Source organism: Myotis brandtii, unplaced genomic scaffold (assembly GCF_000412655.1).
Source record: "Myotis brandtii unplaced genomic scaffold, ASM41265v1 scaffold291, whole genome shotgun sequence".
Taxonomy (NCBI): domain Eukaryota; kingdom Metazoa; phylum Chordata; class Mammalia; order Chiroptera; family Vespertilionidae; genus Myotis; species Myotis brandtii.
The window spans coordinates 609,962-627,927 of NW_005361118.1; the positions used below are offsets into that span (position 1 = coordinate 609,962).

Sequence of the window (17,966 nt, forward strand, 5' to 3'; positions counted from 1 at the left end):
AAAAAAAAAAGAAATGTGACAGGACTTCTGATATTATAAAGCATAAGGAAATGGAGGGCTTGTGAATGCCTCCCAGGTTTTTATTTGAGCAACTAGGTTGATAGTGGTACCATTTTCTGAGATAGGTAAGACTATGAGATAAACAGATGAGAGAAGGAAAGCAAAGATTTCTAATGGACATGTTATGTTTAGACTTGTTTGAGATGCTTATGACAGGGAAGCAGAGATGACAAAGAGGAAGTTGGATAGTCTCTGCCATCCTCTCTCATGCTCAGATCCATTCTCTGCCCTTTTCTGCACTGCTATGTATGTGGGAGGCTTACCAGATTTCATCCTCAATATCCCTCTCTCTGGCCTCCCAATAAATTTACTCAACAGGAAGCACCAATGGAGGAACTGAGAGCAGGAGGGAAAAGCATGACACTTAAATTTCCTGCCCCTTCTTTGTTTTGAGGTGTTTCTGGTGGTGGCTACATCCCGGTATAGTGATAGACCTCCCCCCACACCATAATTCTAACACCCCACCAGGTTCTGGTAACACCATTTCCCCTCCTTGCCCAGGACTAAGAGGAGCACAAATTTTCTACACACTGGATTCTTTAACATTACCTGCTCGCTCTCTTTAACGTTGACATGACAATAAAAATAGACCCTTTGTTGGGGTAGAACCAAGATGGCGACATTGGTAAAAGCCTGTACTCGCTGCCTCCCACAACCACATCAAAATTATAACTAAAATACAGAACAACTATCATCCAGACTGCCTGAAAGCTGGCTGAATGGCAGTCCTACAACTAGAGAAGTAAAGAAGAAAACACATTGAGACTGATAGGAGGGGCTGAGGCACTGAATGGTCTGGTCTGTATGCCGCTTTTTTAATTGGGAGGGAGCACATTCAGAAATTTAAACTGGAGAAAATAAATTGTCTCTGATCGAACTGGTACATACTATGGTTCTACTGGCAGATTATCATGCTTTGGCAAGCTTCATTTTTGGTAGTAGTCTCTGCCATCCTCTCTCAATCCAGAGAGAGTTCCAGAAATCTCCAATGGATTCAGGCTAATATCAGTAAACAAGTTCTGTGTTTGTGACCTCACTAATGACAACATAAAGAATATATCCCTTACAAGCAACAACTTTGGGAATGTATATTCTCTGAGCTAGAGGTCTTACTGGAAAGAATGAAAAGGCATCAAGAAGAAAGGGAAGATGAAGACGCATCTCAGGAAGAAATGACCACTTATTTTGAGAAGAAATTCGTTTCGTTGTCTCTAAAGATACTTTTCATTGATTTCCCCATACAGATTTGGAGGATGACATGATTAGACCACCTGAGGTCTCCCGATTCTGGGTTGGTAGACTTTGTCAGACCAGAAGAGCATTTGTCAACATCCCGAGCTCAGACTATACCTGGGAAAGTCATGGGTTCTCCCGGGTGAACAGACTTTATTCTGACATTGGACATCTTCTTGAAAAGTTTCGCATGATCTACAGTCTCACCTACAATACTACAGCCACCCACAGGATGTTGACACAACCATGCTGCAAAGAGCTTTATTTAACTATATTCACTTCATGTTTGGAATCAGTTACTTGAAAGAAGCCTGAAGGTTTACATTAAGACAGTGACCTGCTATACTGAGAGAACCACCAAGTGCATGAATGATAGTTACTGGCATCAGTTCACTCAGAAAGGTTCACGTCAATTTACAATTAATGGAAGCATGGATACAAACTGAACTTTCATAAGCTTTTAGTACCATAACTCGGCATTTGACCTGAAGCATCACCTAGGGCAGTGGTTGGCAAACTGCGGCTCACGAGCCACATGCGGCTCTTTGGCCCCTTGAGTGTGGCTCTTCCACAAAATACCAACTTCTGTGCATGGGCTACGAAGTTTCAATCACACTGTACGTGCGCACCCGCACGTGGTATTTTGTGGAAGAGCCACACTCAAGGGGCCAAAGAGCCGCATGTGGCTCGTGAGCCGCAGTTTGCCAACCACTGCCCTAGGTGATGCTTCAGGTCAAATGCCGAGTTATGGTACTAAAAGCTTATGAAAGTTCAGTTTGTATCCATGCTTCCATTAATTGTAAATTGACGTGAACCTTTCTGAGTGAACTGATGCCAGTAACTATCATTCATGCACTTGGTGGTTCTCTCAGTATAGCAGGTCACTGTCTTAATGTAAACCTTCAGGCTTCTTTCAAGTAACTGATTCCAAACATGAAGTGAATATAGTTAAATAAAGCTCTTTGCAGCATGGTTGTGTCAACATCCTGTGGGTGGCTGTAGTATTGTAGGTGAGACTGTAGATCATGCGAATATCATACTGGAGGCCCAGTGCACGAATTCGTGCACGGGTGGGGTCCCTTGGGGTTGGCCTGTGGAGATCGAGCTGAAACCCGCAGTCCAACACCACCTGCCACTCTTGCTCATCCCGGCCCCGCTGCGCCTGCCTCGGGCTCACGCCCAGTTATTCCTGATCAGGAGAGGCTCAAGCAGCCACAGCGGTGCTCACCAGACATGAGCCCTGCATCTGGTGTCGGTCCCGAGGGGGGCGGAGGGGAGCCTGGACTCACTTGGCCCTCCAGGAGGGTGGTGAAGCACCCTTGCCGGCCCAAGATATAAATACATCCCACTGATGTTTGCACTGGTTGTCAGGAGCCACCTGGCAGCCACTTTTATATCGTTTCTTCCTTGCCGAGCATCTAGGGAGGGAAAGCAGCCACGGTACCCGAGACCAACCTCCAGGAGGCCAGCAGCACTGTTGGGATCATGCTGGCGGCACCAGTCCATCGGTGCCTGGCCTGTTCTCCAGAGATTGGACCTGCAGGACTACTGAGGGAGTGAGTGGCTGTTGCCAGGCTGGTGGGCCGCCAGGACAGGTTGGTCAGCTGAACGGCGCTCCCACTATGGGAGTGCACTGAATGCCATGGGGCAGCTCCTGCATTGAGTGTGTGCCTCCTGGTAGTCAGTGCATGTCATAGCAACCGGTCGACCAGAGTTTGTTGGCTAAGTCTTTTATATATGTACTAGAGGCCTGACGCACGAAGATTCGTGCAAGAATAGGCCTTCCTTCCCCTGGCTGCCAGCACCGCCTTTGCTCTGACCAGAACCGCCTACTGCCTTCGCTCCGGCCAGGAGCCTCCTTTCCGCCTTCGCTCGGCCTTTCCACCTTCATGTGCTGCCCAGAGGCCCGGAATGGCTGGGGAGGGTGGAATGCCTGTGTCGTCACCATGGTGATGATGCAAGTGGCCCGGCCCGGCCGCAGCCATCTTTGTCGCGTCCATTTGCATATTCCCTCCTTATTGGCTGTGGGCACTGCCATCTTTGTCGCAAAGTGATGGTCAATTTGCATATTCCAGCTTTATTAGATAGGACTAGAGGCCCAGTGCACGAAATTCGTGCACAGGAGAAGGAGGGTACCTCAGCCCAGCCTCACCCTCTCGTAATCTGGGACCGCTGGCTCCTAACCACTCGCCTTTCTGCCTGCCTGATCACCCCTAACCACTCGGACTGCCTGCCTCATCACCCCTAACCACTCACCTGCTTGCCTCATCGCCCCTAACCACTCTGCCCGCCCTTTTGCCCCTAACCACTCTCCAGCCTGCCTGATTGCCCCTAACCACTCTCATGCCTGCCTGATCGCCCCTAACCGCCTCTGCCTTGGCCCCCGCCACCACAGCATCGTCCAGAATGACGTCTGGAAGGTTGTTAGGCTGTCCCGTTTAATTAGCATATTACACTTTTATTATATATATGGATTTGTAAAAACCTTTTCACATAAGATATACATCAGAAGTTGTTTGTGATGTAGCATCAAAAATTATTCAATTCTCTGTGTCAAAGTTTAGCTGGTTTATACAATGATATGTTTTCTTTTTCTTGATGCTTACCCTTACAAACAATTGCAAAAATAGTATTGAGGGGCACTTTGTATTGTTTATAGTTGGAGTTCTGGAAACTGATCATAAATCATTAACCTGGTTTGTTAATGCTTAACTTTAGCACTTTGGGGTTTATGTGTATGTGTATTTCTCTACCCATCTTTTGTTATTGTTGTTAAATAAGGAAAAGTGTTCAAAATCTGCTGAATCGCTTATTTGGACACTAGAATTCAGCAAAGAATAACCTCCTCTGAACATTCTCACCTTTTCATGTTGTGTCCTAAATCTGGTAGAAGAAAGGTATGCACTGCTTGGATTTCTTGTTTGTTTTAGTTTAGTTTTTTTTTTTTCTTACTGCTATTGTTGATAATACGAAATGTGATACAGCCATGTCCATAATTTAATGGGAAATTAATCATGATGAATTTTATGGCATGCTACTAAAATGCCAAATTCAGCTATTTTCTTTCTCTTCTGAAACAGAAGTTTCAGTTTCCTATATCAGATGTATATATTAAAAGTGGGATTATGCATAAAAAGGGGGGAAAAATAGGAAAAGGACCGGAAAAGACACTTCTCCAAAGATGACATACAGGTGGCCAAGAGACACAAGAAATAATGCTCAATGTCACTAATCATCAGAGACTTGCAAATTAAAAGCACAATAATAAAGCACCTCACATTTGCCAGAGTAGCTACCATCAATAAATCAACAAATGACAAGTGCTGACAAGGATGTGGAGAAAAGGAAACCCTAGTACATCATTGTTGGGGAACGTAGACTGGTGCAGCCACTGTGAAAAACAGTATGAAGTTTCCTCAAAAAATTAAAAATGGAACTTCTTTTTGCACCAGCAATCACACTTCTGGGATTATATCTTAACACGTTAAGCACCTTGTCAGTCACCAGTGACTGACACTATACTTTCTGTGCAGAAGACAAAACAAGCTTGGTGTTTATCGTGTTAAGAATCCTGAAACAGTGAGGGAGAGAGTATCAGTGAGTGAGGGTGCAAAGTGGGAGTGTGTGAATGTGTGGGGTGTGTATGTGTGTAAGTGAGAGACAGTTAGATTCTACAGGACGTTGGAAGTTGGCAGACCAGGCTCCCCTAGCCGGCAGCCTCTGCTACTGCTGAAATCTCTCCTGGGGTGTTGGGGGCCAGATGTAAGCTGGCAAGGTCCTTGCACCTGAAGGGGCTAGCAAGGCTGGGACCCTTACCCACACAGTTTTTCCAAACTTGTTTGGATGGCGATTATCAGTAGAATGAGAGCAACATTTGTAGAATGAGAACAGCCTTTCATGGCTTACCAAGAAGTCTGTAACTACTTACTGAGATATACTGTACTGAGAACTTGTCCTTCTGCTGTGTCTCTCCCTTAGAGATTAAGAGGAACAAAGAATACATTCCTCTTGACAGACCTCCTATTCAGTGTGTTGTGTATAAAGAAGATTGTGTGGCTAATAAACTCACTTCAGTTCTTCGAGAACTGGGGTCCTCCCGACCCCGCTTTCCTGTCTTTCTTTCTTTTCTCAATTCCCACCTCCCTGCCTCAGCCCGGCTCAACCCTGTCAGGCTGGCCCTGACACTGGGGCAGCCGGCTCTGCCTCAAAGCCCGCACCATCATGAACTGGAAAGATGCTGTGACTGGAAGCCCAGGCTCACTTCCACCCAGGGTACCCTCAGACACCACCAGGAACCCTACAACCACTCCGACCAGGCATGTACTACCTCAGCTGTGGATCAGGAACACCAAGACTAAAGCCTCCCTAAAAGTTCCAGAGCACACTCCCCACCCACCAGCCAGACGCTTAAGCCCCGGGGACCACGACTACGCAAGAAAAGCCAAGCCTTACACAACAACCCCAGGCTCCGCGTGTGCAAACAGCCAAGCCTTACACAGCAACCCAGGGAATGCACATCCGTGCCAGAACAGCCAAGCCTTACAAAGCAAACACAGGCTCCACGACCATGGACGAACAGCCAAGCCCGATGCAGCAACCCTAGGTGCATCATGCAGCAACCCTGGACAGTAGCAGCCACCAAGCCCGACACAGAAATCATAGGCACCGCAAACAAATGTGAGCAGCCAAGCCCTACGCAGCAACACCAGATGCCTCACACAACAACCCCGGGCACTGTGACCACACAAACTGCCGCCAAGCCAGACGAATCAATCCCGGGCCTGGTGACTGTGCAAGCTGCCACCAAGCCCACCGCTGCAGTCACAGGCACAGTGCAACTCAACAGCTAGATCCTTCGGTGAGAGCAAAAAGGGAAGACAAAGAAACAACCCCAAAGGAAAGAAAAGGAAATGCCAGAAAAGGAACTAAATGAAATGGAAGCATGCAATTTGTCAGAAAAAGAATTCAGAATAAGGGTCGTACAGTTCATAAAGAAGATGGATGAGAAAATCAACAATTTATGTAAGAATTGAGAGAAAAACCCTAACCTGTTTGGCTCATTGGATAGAGCATCAGCCTGCGGACTCAAGGGTCCCAGGTTCGATTCCAGTCAAGGGCATGCACCTTGGTTGCAGGCACATCCCCAGTAGGGAGTGTGCACGAGGCAGCTGATCAATGTTTCTCTCTCATCGATGTTTCTAACTCTCTATCCCTCTCCCTTCCTCTCTGTAAAGAACCAATAAAATATATTTTTTTAAAAAAGAATTGAGAGAAAATAAAGAGTAATATAGCGACAATAAAAAACACTATGGAAGGTTTCAACAGTATACTAGAAGAAGCAGAGGACTAAACTCGTGAATTATAAGACAGGGCAGCAAAACACATACAATCTGAATGGCAATTGGAGAAAAAAATTAAAAGGCAGGAGGAGAGCCTAAGGGAGCTTTGGGACAACATGAAAGAAAGCAACATACGTTTAATAGGGGTAACAGAATGACAAGAAGGGGAGCAAGGGTTAGAATACCTACGTGAAGAAATAATGTCAGAAAACTTCCCTAATTTGGGAAAGAAGAGAGTCACACAAGCACTCACAAGAGAGTCCCAAACAAGATGAAAATGTTACAATAGCAAATGTTAAGGACAAAGAGAGAATCTTAAAGGCTCTAAGAGAGAGACAGAGAGTTACCAAAAAACGATCTCCCATTAGATTATCAAATGATTTCTCAACAGAAACACATCAGGCTAGAAAGGGATGAAAGGAAGTATATAAATTGATGCAGGGCAGAGGACTGAGTCCAAGAATACTCTATCCAGCAACACTATCATTCAAAATTGAAGGGGAAATCAGGAGCTTCACAGAAAAAAAAAAAGCCAAAAGGAGTTTATCATTACCAAGTCAGCAATGCAAGAAATGCTAAAAGGACTATTGTAAAAAGGAGAAATAAAAAGGGAAGAAGGAATACAGGCACAAAAAATAAAAATGGCTATAAACAAGTACCTAGCTATAGTAATAAAAGCGTAATATGCTAATTAGACCAGATGACCTTCTGGACGAAGCTACAGCTGCGAGAGAAGCCTGGCTCCCGGGTACCTGCTGACAGCCGGAGGGAAGCCCAGGTCCTACATGCCTGCCAACGGCCAGAGGGAACCTGGGTCCCAGGTGCCGGAGGAAAGCCCGGATCCTAGATGCTAGAGGGAAGCCAGTGTCGGCAGCCGGGAGAAGGAAGGCCTACTCTTGCACAAATTTTGTACATCAGGCCTCTAGTCAATAATAACCTTGAATGTAAATGAACTGAATACTCCAATCAAAAGACAGCGAGTGGTGGAATAAATAAGAAAACATGACCCATATATATGCTGTCTGCAGGACACCCACCTCACAACAAGGGACGCATACAGACTGAGAGTGAAGGGATGGAAAAATATCTTTCAGGCAAATGGAAATGAAAAAAAAGCTGGGGTAGCAATACTTATATATCAGAAAAAATAGACTTCAAAGTGAAGGCCCTAACAATAGAAAAGGAAGGCCACTTCATAATGCCAAAGGGATCAATACAACAACAAGAGATGACTCTGGAAAACACATATACACCCAACACAGGGGCACCCAACTACATAAAAAAACTTCTGGAAGAAATCAAGGGAGAGATTGACAACAATACAAGTATAGTAGGGGACTTTAATACCCCACTGACATCACTTGATAATTCCTCTGAACAAAAAATCAGCAAAGAAACAGCAATCCTAAATGACTCACTAGATCAGATGGACTTAATTGACATCTTCAGAATATTTCACCCCAAAGCTAAGGAATATACATTATTATCAAGTCCAAATGGGACATTTTCAAAGATAGACCACATATTGGGTCACAAGCAAAGTCTCTCCAAATTCAAGAAAACTGAAATCATATTAAGCATCTTCTCAGACCATAATGTCATATTAGAAATCAACAACAATAAAAACAATGAAAAATTTCAAACACCTGGAGGGTGAATGGCATGCTATTACACAATGAGTGGGTTACCAAAGAGATCAAAGAAGAAATTTTAAAAATCCTGAAAATGAATGACAATGGAAACACAACAGTCCAAAATCTATGGGACTCAGTGAAAGCAGTCCTGAGAGAGAAGTTCATAGCTCTATAGGCCTACCTCAAAAAACCAGAAAAGCCCTGATCGGTTTGGCTCATTGGATAGAGCGTCGGCTTGGGGACTGAAGGTTCCCCGGTTCGATTCGTCAAGGTCATGTACCTTGGTTGCAGGCACATCCCCAGTAGGGGGTGTGCAGGAGGCAGCTAATTGATGTTTCTCTCTCATCAATGTTTCTGACTCTCTATTCCTCTCCCTTCCTCTCTGTAAAAAAATCAATAAAATATATTTCTTTAAAAAAAACAGAAAAAATGGTAATAAATTATCTAACTCTGCAACTTAAAGAATTAGAAAGAGAGCAACAAGAAAAGCCCACAATAAGCAGAAAGAAGGAAATAGAAAAGATCAGAGCAGAAATAAATGATATAGAGACCAAAAAAACAATACAAAAGATCAATAAAACCAAGAGCTGGTTCTTTGAAAGGATAAGCAAGACTGATGAACCTCTAGCCAGGCTCACCAAGAAACAAAGAGAGAGGACCCAAGTAAACAAAATCAGAAATGAAAGAGGTGAAGTAGCAACCGACCCCACAGACATACAAAGGATTGCAAAAAAATACAATGAACAGCTCTACTCCAAAAAAAACTGGAAAAGGTTGACAAAATAGACATATTCCTAGAAAAATACAAGCTTCGAAAAGTCAATCAGAAAGAATCAAAAAAACTGAACAGGCCGATAACTACTTATGAAATTGAAACAGAAATCAAAAAAATTCCAGAAAACAAAAGCCCTGGATCGAATGGCTTCACAGGGGAGTTTTACAAAATAGTCAAAGTAAAACTAAAACCTATCCATCTCAGACTATTCCAAAAAATTCAAAAGGAAGGCACACTTCCAAGCTCTTTCTATGAAGCCAGCATTACCCTAATCCCAAAACCAGATAAAGACACTACAAAAAAAGAGAATTGCAGACCAATATCCCTGATGAACATAGATGCTAAAATCCTCAACAAAATTCTAGCAAATCGGATCCAGCATTACATTAGAAAGATCATATACCATGACCAAGTGGGACTTATTCCAGGGATGCAAGGCTGGTACAATATCTACAAATCAATAAATGTGATACATCACATAAAAAAACTGAAAGACAAAAATCACATAATCATATCAACTAATGCAGAAAAGGCATTTTACAAAATCCAACACCCTTTCCTGATAAAAACTCTCAGCAAAACGGGAATAGAGGGATCATACCTTAACATAATAAAAGCCTTATATGACAAACCTACAGCCAACATCATACTCAATGAGCAAAAACTAAAACCATTTCCCCTAAGAACAGGAACAAGACAGGGATGCCCACTTTCACCACTCCTGTTTGACATAGTACTGGAAGTGCTAGCCATAGCGATCAGACAAAAGGAAGAAATAAAAGGCATCCAAATTGGAAAAGAAGAAATAAAATTGTCATTATTCTTTAGAAAACCCTAAAGGCTCTATCAAAAAACTACTAGAATTAGTAAATGAATTCGCCAATGTAGCAGGATAGGAAATTAACACCCAGAAATCTATGGCTTTTTTTTTTACACCAATAACGAACTCACAGAAAGAGAAACTAAAAAAACAACCCCGAGAAGCATGGATCAGACCATCAAATCTCAGAGGGAAGAAAGGGGAGGACAGGGTAAACAGGGAGAGATCAACCAAAGGACACAGACACCAGGGGGGTGAAGGCATGAGTGGGGGTGGGGTGCAGGGGCAATGGTAATACCTTAATTATAAAGAAAAAATAAATAAATAAAAATCCCATTTAGCATTGCAACAAAAATATTAAGATACCAGGAATAAACTTAACTGGGGATGTAAAGAACCTGTACTCTGAAAATTACAGGATGCTGTAAAAAGAGATAGAGGAACACATAAACAAATGGAAAAATATACCACATTCATGGACTGGTAGAATCAACATCATTAAAATGTCCATACTACCCAAAGCAATCTATAGATTCAGTGCAATCCCCATTAAAATACCAACGGCATATTTCAAAGACCTAGAACAAACTCTCCAAAAATTCATCTGGAATAAAAAAAGACCCTAAATAGCTAGAGCAGTCTTGAGAAAGAAGAACAAAGTTGGAGGGATCACAATACCAGATAACAAGCTATATTACAAAGCCACTCTTCTCAAAACTGCTTGGTACTGGCACTAGAACAAACATATAGACCAAAGGAACAGAACAGAGAACCCAGAAATTGACCCAAGCCATTATGCTCAATCAATATTTGACAAAGGAGGCGAGAGCAAACAGTGGAGTCAAAACAGTCTCTTCAATAAATGGTGCTGGGAATACTGGACAGATACATGCAAAAAAAAAAAATGAAAACAGACCACCAACTTACACCACACACAATAACAAACTCAAAATGGGTAAAGGACGTAAATGTAAGATGGGAAACAATAAAAATCTTAGAAGAATTCAAAGGCAGCAAAATACCAGACATTTGTCATAGCAATATCTTTACCAATACATCTCCTAGGGCAAAGGAAACGAAAGAGAAAATAAACAAATGGGACTACATTAAAATAAAAAGTTTCTGCACAGCAAAAGAAACCATCAACGAAACAACAATAAAGCCCAGTGCATGGCAGAACATATTTGCCAATGTTTCTCCAATAGGGTTTAATCTCCAAAATTTATAAGGAGCTCAAACAACTTAACAAAAGGAAGATAAACAATCCAATAAAAAAATGGGCAAAGTACCTATATAGACACTTTTCGAAAGAGGACATACAGAAGGCCAAGAGACATATGAAAACATGCTCAAAGTCACTAATCTTCTGAGAAATGCAAATCAAAACAACAATGAATACCATCTCACACCTGTCAGAATGGCTATCATCAACAAATCACCAACGACCAGTGCTGGCGAGGATGCGGAGAAAAAGGAACCCTCTTTCACTGCTGGTGGGAATGCAGACTGGTGCAGACACTGTGGAAAACTGTATGGCGTTTCCTCAAAAAATTAAAAATGGAACTCCTATTTAACCCAGTAATCTCATTTCTAGGAATATATCCCAAGAAGACAGAAACACCAATCAAAAAGGACACATGCACCCCTATGTTCATAGCAGCACAATTTACAATAGCTAAGATTTGGAAACAGCCTAGGTGACCATCAGCAGATGAGTGGATTAAAAAACTGTGGTTGCCAAAACCGGTCTGGCTCAGTGGATAGAGGGTCAGCCCTTGGACTAGAGGGTCCTGGGTTCGATTGTGTTCAAGGGCATGTACCCTGGTTGAAGGCTCGTTCCCCAGTAGGGGGTGTGCAGGAGCAGCTGATTGATGTTTCAGTCTCACTGATATTTCTAACTCTCTATCCCTTTCCCTTCCTCTCTGTAAAATCAATAAAATATATTTTAAAAAACACAAAACAACAACAAAAATAAAACTGTGCTGCATCTACACAACGGAATACTATGCTGCTGTAACAAAGAAAGAGCTCTTACCATTCACAACAACATGGATGGACATGGAGAGCATTATGCTAAGTGAAATAAGCCAATCTGAGAAAGATAAATATCATATGATCTCATTCATTTGTAGAATATAATCCTATATAATAAAAGGCTAATATGCAAATCGAGCGAACGGCAGAACGACCGGTCGCTATGGTGCACACTGCCCACCAGCGGGCACATGCTCAATGCAGGAGCTGCCCCCTGGTGGTCAGTGCGCTCCCATGGGGGGAGCCCTGCTCAGCCAGAAACTGGGCTCACAGCTGGCAAGCACAGCAGCAGTGGTGGGAGCCTCTCCCACCTCCGTGGCAGCGGCCTAAACCGTCAGTCGGACATCCACCGAGGGCTCCTGGACTGCGATAGGGCACAGGCCGGGCTGAGGGACCTCCCCCACAAGTGCACGAATTTCATGCACCGGGCCTCTAGTGAATAACATAAACTGATGAACAAAAATAGATCCAGAGTCATAGAATCATCTAACAGGCCCTTAAACATCAGAGCAAAGGCTGGGGAAGGGTGGGGTGGGGGGTAAGAGATCAACCGAAGGACTTGTATGCATGCATATAAACATAACCAATGGACATAAACAGTTGGGGGTGAGGGCATGTGCTGGGGGGGTGGGAGTGGACGGAGAGAGGTCAATGGGGGAAAAAGGACACATATGTAATACTTTAAAGAATAAAGAATTTAAATTAAAAAAACAGAAAACCTAACTGATGAGACCTGGCTGGTGTGTCCAGTGGTCATACGGTTGGCCAGTACACTGAAGGGTCACAGGTTCGATTCCAGTCAACGTCATGTACCTGAGTTGCAGGTTTGATCCCCACTCCAAGTTGGGGTGCATGTGGGAGGCAAACAATCAATTGGTCGATCTCACATGATGTCTCTCTCTCTCTCTTTCTCCCTCTCACCCTACATCTTTCCCTCCCCCTCCTCCCTCCTTTCCACTCTCTCTAAAAAATCCATGGAGCCCTAGCTGGATTGGCTCAGTGACTAGAGCATTGGACTGCGAACTGGAAGGTCCCGGATTTGACTCCAGTCAAGGGCACATGCTTGTGTTGTGGGCTCAATCCCCAGTAGGGGGCGTGTAGGAGGCAGCCGATCAATGATACTCTCATCATTGATGTTTCTATCTCTCTCTCCCTCTCCCTTCCTCTCTGAAATCAATAAAAATATATTAAAAAAAATAAAAATCAATGGAAAAAATATATCCTCTGGTGCGGATTAACAACAACAACAAATTAACTGACGAACAAAATAGAAACAGAGGCCTGGATACATGAATAGACTGACAGCTGCCTGAGGGGAGGAGGAAGAGGGGGACTGGATGAATGAAGGTGAAGGGGTTAGCCAAAGAACATATATGCATAACCCATAGACACAGACAACAGTGTGGTGATGGCCAGAGGGAAAAGGGGAGGTGGGCAAAGGGGGGATGGGAATGGGGACATCTGTAATAGTGTCAACAATAGAAATAAAGTTAAAAAGAAAATGTGGTATAGATGCCACATAGGAAAGGATGGTCAGTTGCATTGAATGCTACTGAAAAGTTGAATGAAATTGGAAAGGAGAAGTAACTACTGGACTTGACAGTAGGAAGACTGTTTTTGACCTTGACAAGAATTTCAGGAGAATAATGAGAACCGAGTCGAACTAGAATGGGCTAAAGAATGAATGGAAAAGGAGAAAGCAGAGATAGAAATCCTGAGAGTCTTTTGAAGGAAGGAGGGCAATCAAAAGGAAAAACATAGTAAGCCTTGGATTTACATGTTTTCAGATGAAAACATAAAATAGTAAAATGACTTCAGATACAAATTTAAGATAGGAAAAGATAAAAAGGTTAACATATCCTGTAATTTCCCTTAAATCCAACAGTGGATTTAAATATTGTTAGAAAAGGTTTTAATATGTTGTTCCAAGAAAGGGATAGTTGGGGAGAGATACAAATGTATTCCAATCTACAGTTCATAAGTAGTGAAGACACATAAACATTTTACCCAGTTAAAAATTAAAATCTAAAATCATTTGAAAATATCAATTTTTCAAGCTAATATATGTTGTTAATGCCTTGCTGTGATCATACAATTTAAATTTCAACCTTCTCAAAATTAAACACCCAATTTAAAATTTAAACTCTTATCTGGCATTTGAAAAATGCACAAAACAGATGTTTTACCAGTATCATAATTAAGCTACAAAAAGGAGGAAAAAAACCACATAACACATTTCTTACCATTAGTTCAGGTGATATGCTATCTCTTGGGCCCTGATATGGATCATCACTAGATGCGAACGAAGCAAGGATTGACAAACCATTGAAAACCTGTTGATAGTTTTCTCCAATCCGTAGCAATAATTCATTATGCAATCCTTGGAAATCTTGTCTCAACAGGCTCCCCAGTTCAATTTCTGTTTCATTCTAATCCAAAGATACAGTATTTTTTAAAAATTTAAGAACTTTTATCCATACTAATATCCTAAAAATAAGTATATTGATTTTTTAATATACTATTAGTAAATCAAGAACTCTAGATCAGGTGGTAAGATTTACTGATGATATTTTTAAAAGACAATGGATAAAGATCTGAGTTGTCCAGCTATAGAAACAGCAAGATGCCGAATGATTTCTCAGACTCATTTTAAAGACATAGGCCATGGAGTGCCCTAGCTGGTGTGGCTCAGTGGATAGAGCATTGGCATGTGGACTGAAGGGTCCCAGGTTCAATTCCAATCAAGGGCACATGCCCAGGTTGCGGGCTCAATCCCCAGTGGGGGGCGTGCAGAAGGCAGCCAATCAATGATTCTCTCTCATCATTGATATTTCTATCTCTCTCTCTCCTTTCCTCTCTGAAATCAATAAAAATATATTTTTTTAAAAAAGACATAGGCCATGGAAATTATTCTAATCTTGTTCTTGGTCTCCCATGGGCTACAGATAATGAAGAGAAATTATCAGATTTCATTTGGAAATAAAATTTAAAAATGAAATCCTAGTTTTCTATAAGGCTTTAAATTAAATTCCATTAACTCCCTGAAAAGAAATACCATTACAGTACAGTGGCTTAGAGCACAGCCTTTCTAGTCAGACTGCTGAAATTTAAATTCCAACTTTGTCACTTATTAATTGTGCTGTAACTTGAACAAGTTACCTCATCTGACCTCTCTCTGCCTTAGTTTCCTTATCAATAAAATGGAAAAACATTAGTATCTTTATCTCATTAGGTAACAGTGAATGAAATGATACATAAGTTTTTTATCAAAGTTTCTGACATGCAGTAAGCACTCTACAAATATTTTATTATCATTTCACCTCTATGATACAGATTTTTTTCTCAAAATTAATAAATATACCCAATATTCAACAACTCTCATGTGGAGAGAGATCAATTGCTGGCATATCATTAAATACATGAAATAAATTAACATCAGAGGAAATACTAAAGTCACATATGCATATTGTACAGGTTCTCCTGTTCCCATGTAGTCTCGTAGTCTACAAATACCATTGCTAATCTGACACCAAAAAGATGCACAGCTATTATTTTAAATTAAAAAACTACCAAGAAACTGAGCAAAATTGTAATCAGAGCATTAAGTAAACTAAATGCTGACATTATACTACATTTAAAGGAAACTGCCTCTTCCTATAGATAAAATTACTTGCATATTATTCATCAACTTATAGTTCCAATCGATTAAAAAATCCTAAAATGAAATTAGCTGAGAAACTGATCCATGAATGGATGATTATCATATGCCATTATGGTGAAATGATCAAAGAAAATAACAAAATAATAATTCTATTTATATAATAAGCTCCTCTAGTCCCAGGACAAAGCTTATTTGCATAATACCATTTAAACTTATATTACTCTAGGATAGGCTATAAATTAACCACTCTCCTTCAGACAAAAATGTTACTGCAGCTTTCTTTAATGCTAATTTACTTTATTTTATTGTTGACAGTATTACAGATTTCTCCCATTTCCCATCCCCTCTGCCCCCTCCGCCCAGCCACTACCCACCACTGTAGGTCTTTACCACACATTGTTTGTGTCCAAGAGCTTTTACTTCCTTGGATAAGTTTATTCTTAGCTATCTTATTATTTTTTTGTTGTAACAGTAAATGGGATTTTTTTTTTAGTTTGTCTTTCTGAGAGTTCATTATTGGTGTATAAAAATGCCATAGATTTCTGAATATTAATTCTGTATCCTGCTACATTGCCGAATTAATTTATTAGGTCTAATAGTTTCCTGGTGGAGTCTCTAGTGTTTTCTATGTACAATATCATGACATCTGTGAATAATTACATTTTCACTTCCTCCTTTCCAACTTGGATGCCTTATATCTCTTCTTCTCTGATCACCATGCCTAGGACTTTCAGTTCTATGCTAAGAGCAGTGAAAGTGGACATCTTTGCTTTGTTCCTGTTCTTAAGGGAAATGCTTTTAGTTTTTGCCCATTGAGTATGATGTACCGGTACGTTTGTCATATATCGCCTTTATTATGTTGAGTTATGATCCCTCTATTCCCACTTTGCTGAGTTATTATCAAAAAAGGGTGCTGGATTTTGTCAAATGCTTTTTCTGTATTTATTGATATGATTATATGGATTTTATCTTTCATCTTGTTTATGTGATGTATCACATTTATTGATTTGCCAAAATTGTTCCAGCCTTGCATCCCAGAATAAAACCCACTTGATCATGGTGTGTTTTTAATATATTCCTGGGTTTGTTGTGCTAATATTTTGTTGTGGATTTTAGCATCTGTGTTCATCAAGGATACTAGCCTTTTCTTTCTTTGTAGTGCCTTTACCTGGTTTTGGAATTAGGATAATGCTGGCTTTGTAAAAAGAACTTGAAAGTGTTCCTTCCTCTATTAGTTCTTTGAATGTTTGGTAGAACTCGCCTATGAAGTCATCTGGTCCAGGACTTTTGTTTGCTGGGAGTTTTTAAATTACTGTTCCAATTTCATTAGTTGTTATTGGTCTATTCAGGTTTTCTGATTCTTCCTGATTGAGTTTTGTAAATGTGTATGTCTAGGAATTTGTCCATGTCGCACAGGTTGTCCAATTTGTTGGCATATAGTGTTCACAGTATTACCTTACAATCCTGTTTTCATTTCTGTGGTGCCCATTGTTATATCGTCTCTTTCTGATTTTATTTATATAGGCCCTCTCTCTTTGTCTCTTGATAAGTTTGGCTAAGGGTTCCTCAATTGTTCATCTTTTCAAGGAACCAGCTCTTGGATTCATTGATCCTATGTACCGTTTTTTTAATCTCTATGTCTTTTACTTCTGGTCCAATCTTTATTGTCTCCCTTATAGTTCCTCTGGGCTTTTCTTCCTGTTCTCTTTCCAATTCGTTTAGTTGTAGGGTTAATTTATTAGTGCTTTGTCTTGTTTATTGAGGTAAGCCTGTAATGCTATGAACTTCCCTCTGAGGACTGCCTTCCTCTGTCCCATAGGTTTTGGGTGGTTGTGTGTTCATTTTCATTTGTTTCCAGGAAGTTTTTAGTATCTTTTTTTATCACATTAGTAATACACACATTGTTTAATAACTTGCAATTTAGCTTCCATGTATTTGGGTGTTTTTGAGGTTTTTTGTTGTTATTGTAGTTGACTTCTAACTTCATGCCATTGTGATCTGAGATGCTTGGTATGATATGAATCTTCTTAAATTCGTATAGATTTATTTTGAGCCCTAACGTGTTCTAGCTTTGAGAATGTTTCATGTGTGCTTGAGAATATTGTATATTTTCTTGCTTTGGGGTGAGATGTTCTGTAAATATTAGTTAGATACAGTGTTATCATTTAAGTCATCTGTTTCCTTGCGGATTTTTTGTCTGGAAGATCTATCCCAGTGATGGCGAACCTATGACACGCGTCAGAAGTGACACGCGAACTCATTTTTTTGGTTGATTTTTCTTTGTTAAATGGCATTTAAATATATAAAATAAATATCAAAAATATAAATCTTTGTTTTACTATGGTTGCAAATATCAAAAAATTTCTATGTGACACGGCACCAGAGTTAAGTTAGGGTTTTTCAAAATGCT

General features: G+C 41.0%; 1 protein-coding gene and 1 pseudogene across 1 annotated transcript in view; one reads left to right on the top strand and one right to left on the bottom strand.

Moving 5' to 3' along the window:
• The window catches only part of ATR (ATR serine/threonine kinase), a 147,761-nt gene that overhangs the window by 108,427 nt on the left and 21,368 nt on the right, over positions 1 to 17,966 (bottom strand). Inside the window, exon 15 of the mRNA XM_014542147.1 lies at positions 14,139 to 14,324. Coding sequence (XP_014397633.1) covers positions 14,139 to 14,324 — 186 coding nt within the window. The remainder of the gene's footprint in view (positions 1 to 14,138; positions 14,325 to 17,966) is intronic.
• LOC106726608 lies at positions 674 to 1,782 on the top strand (annotated as a pseudogene).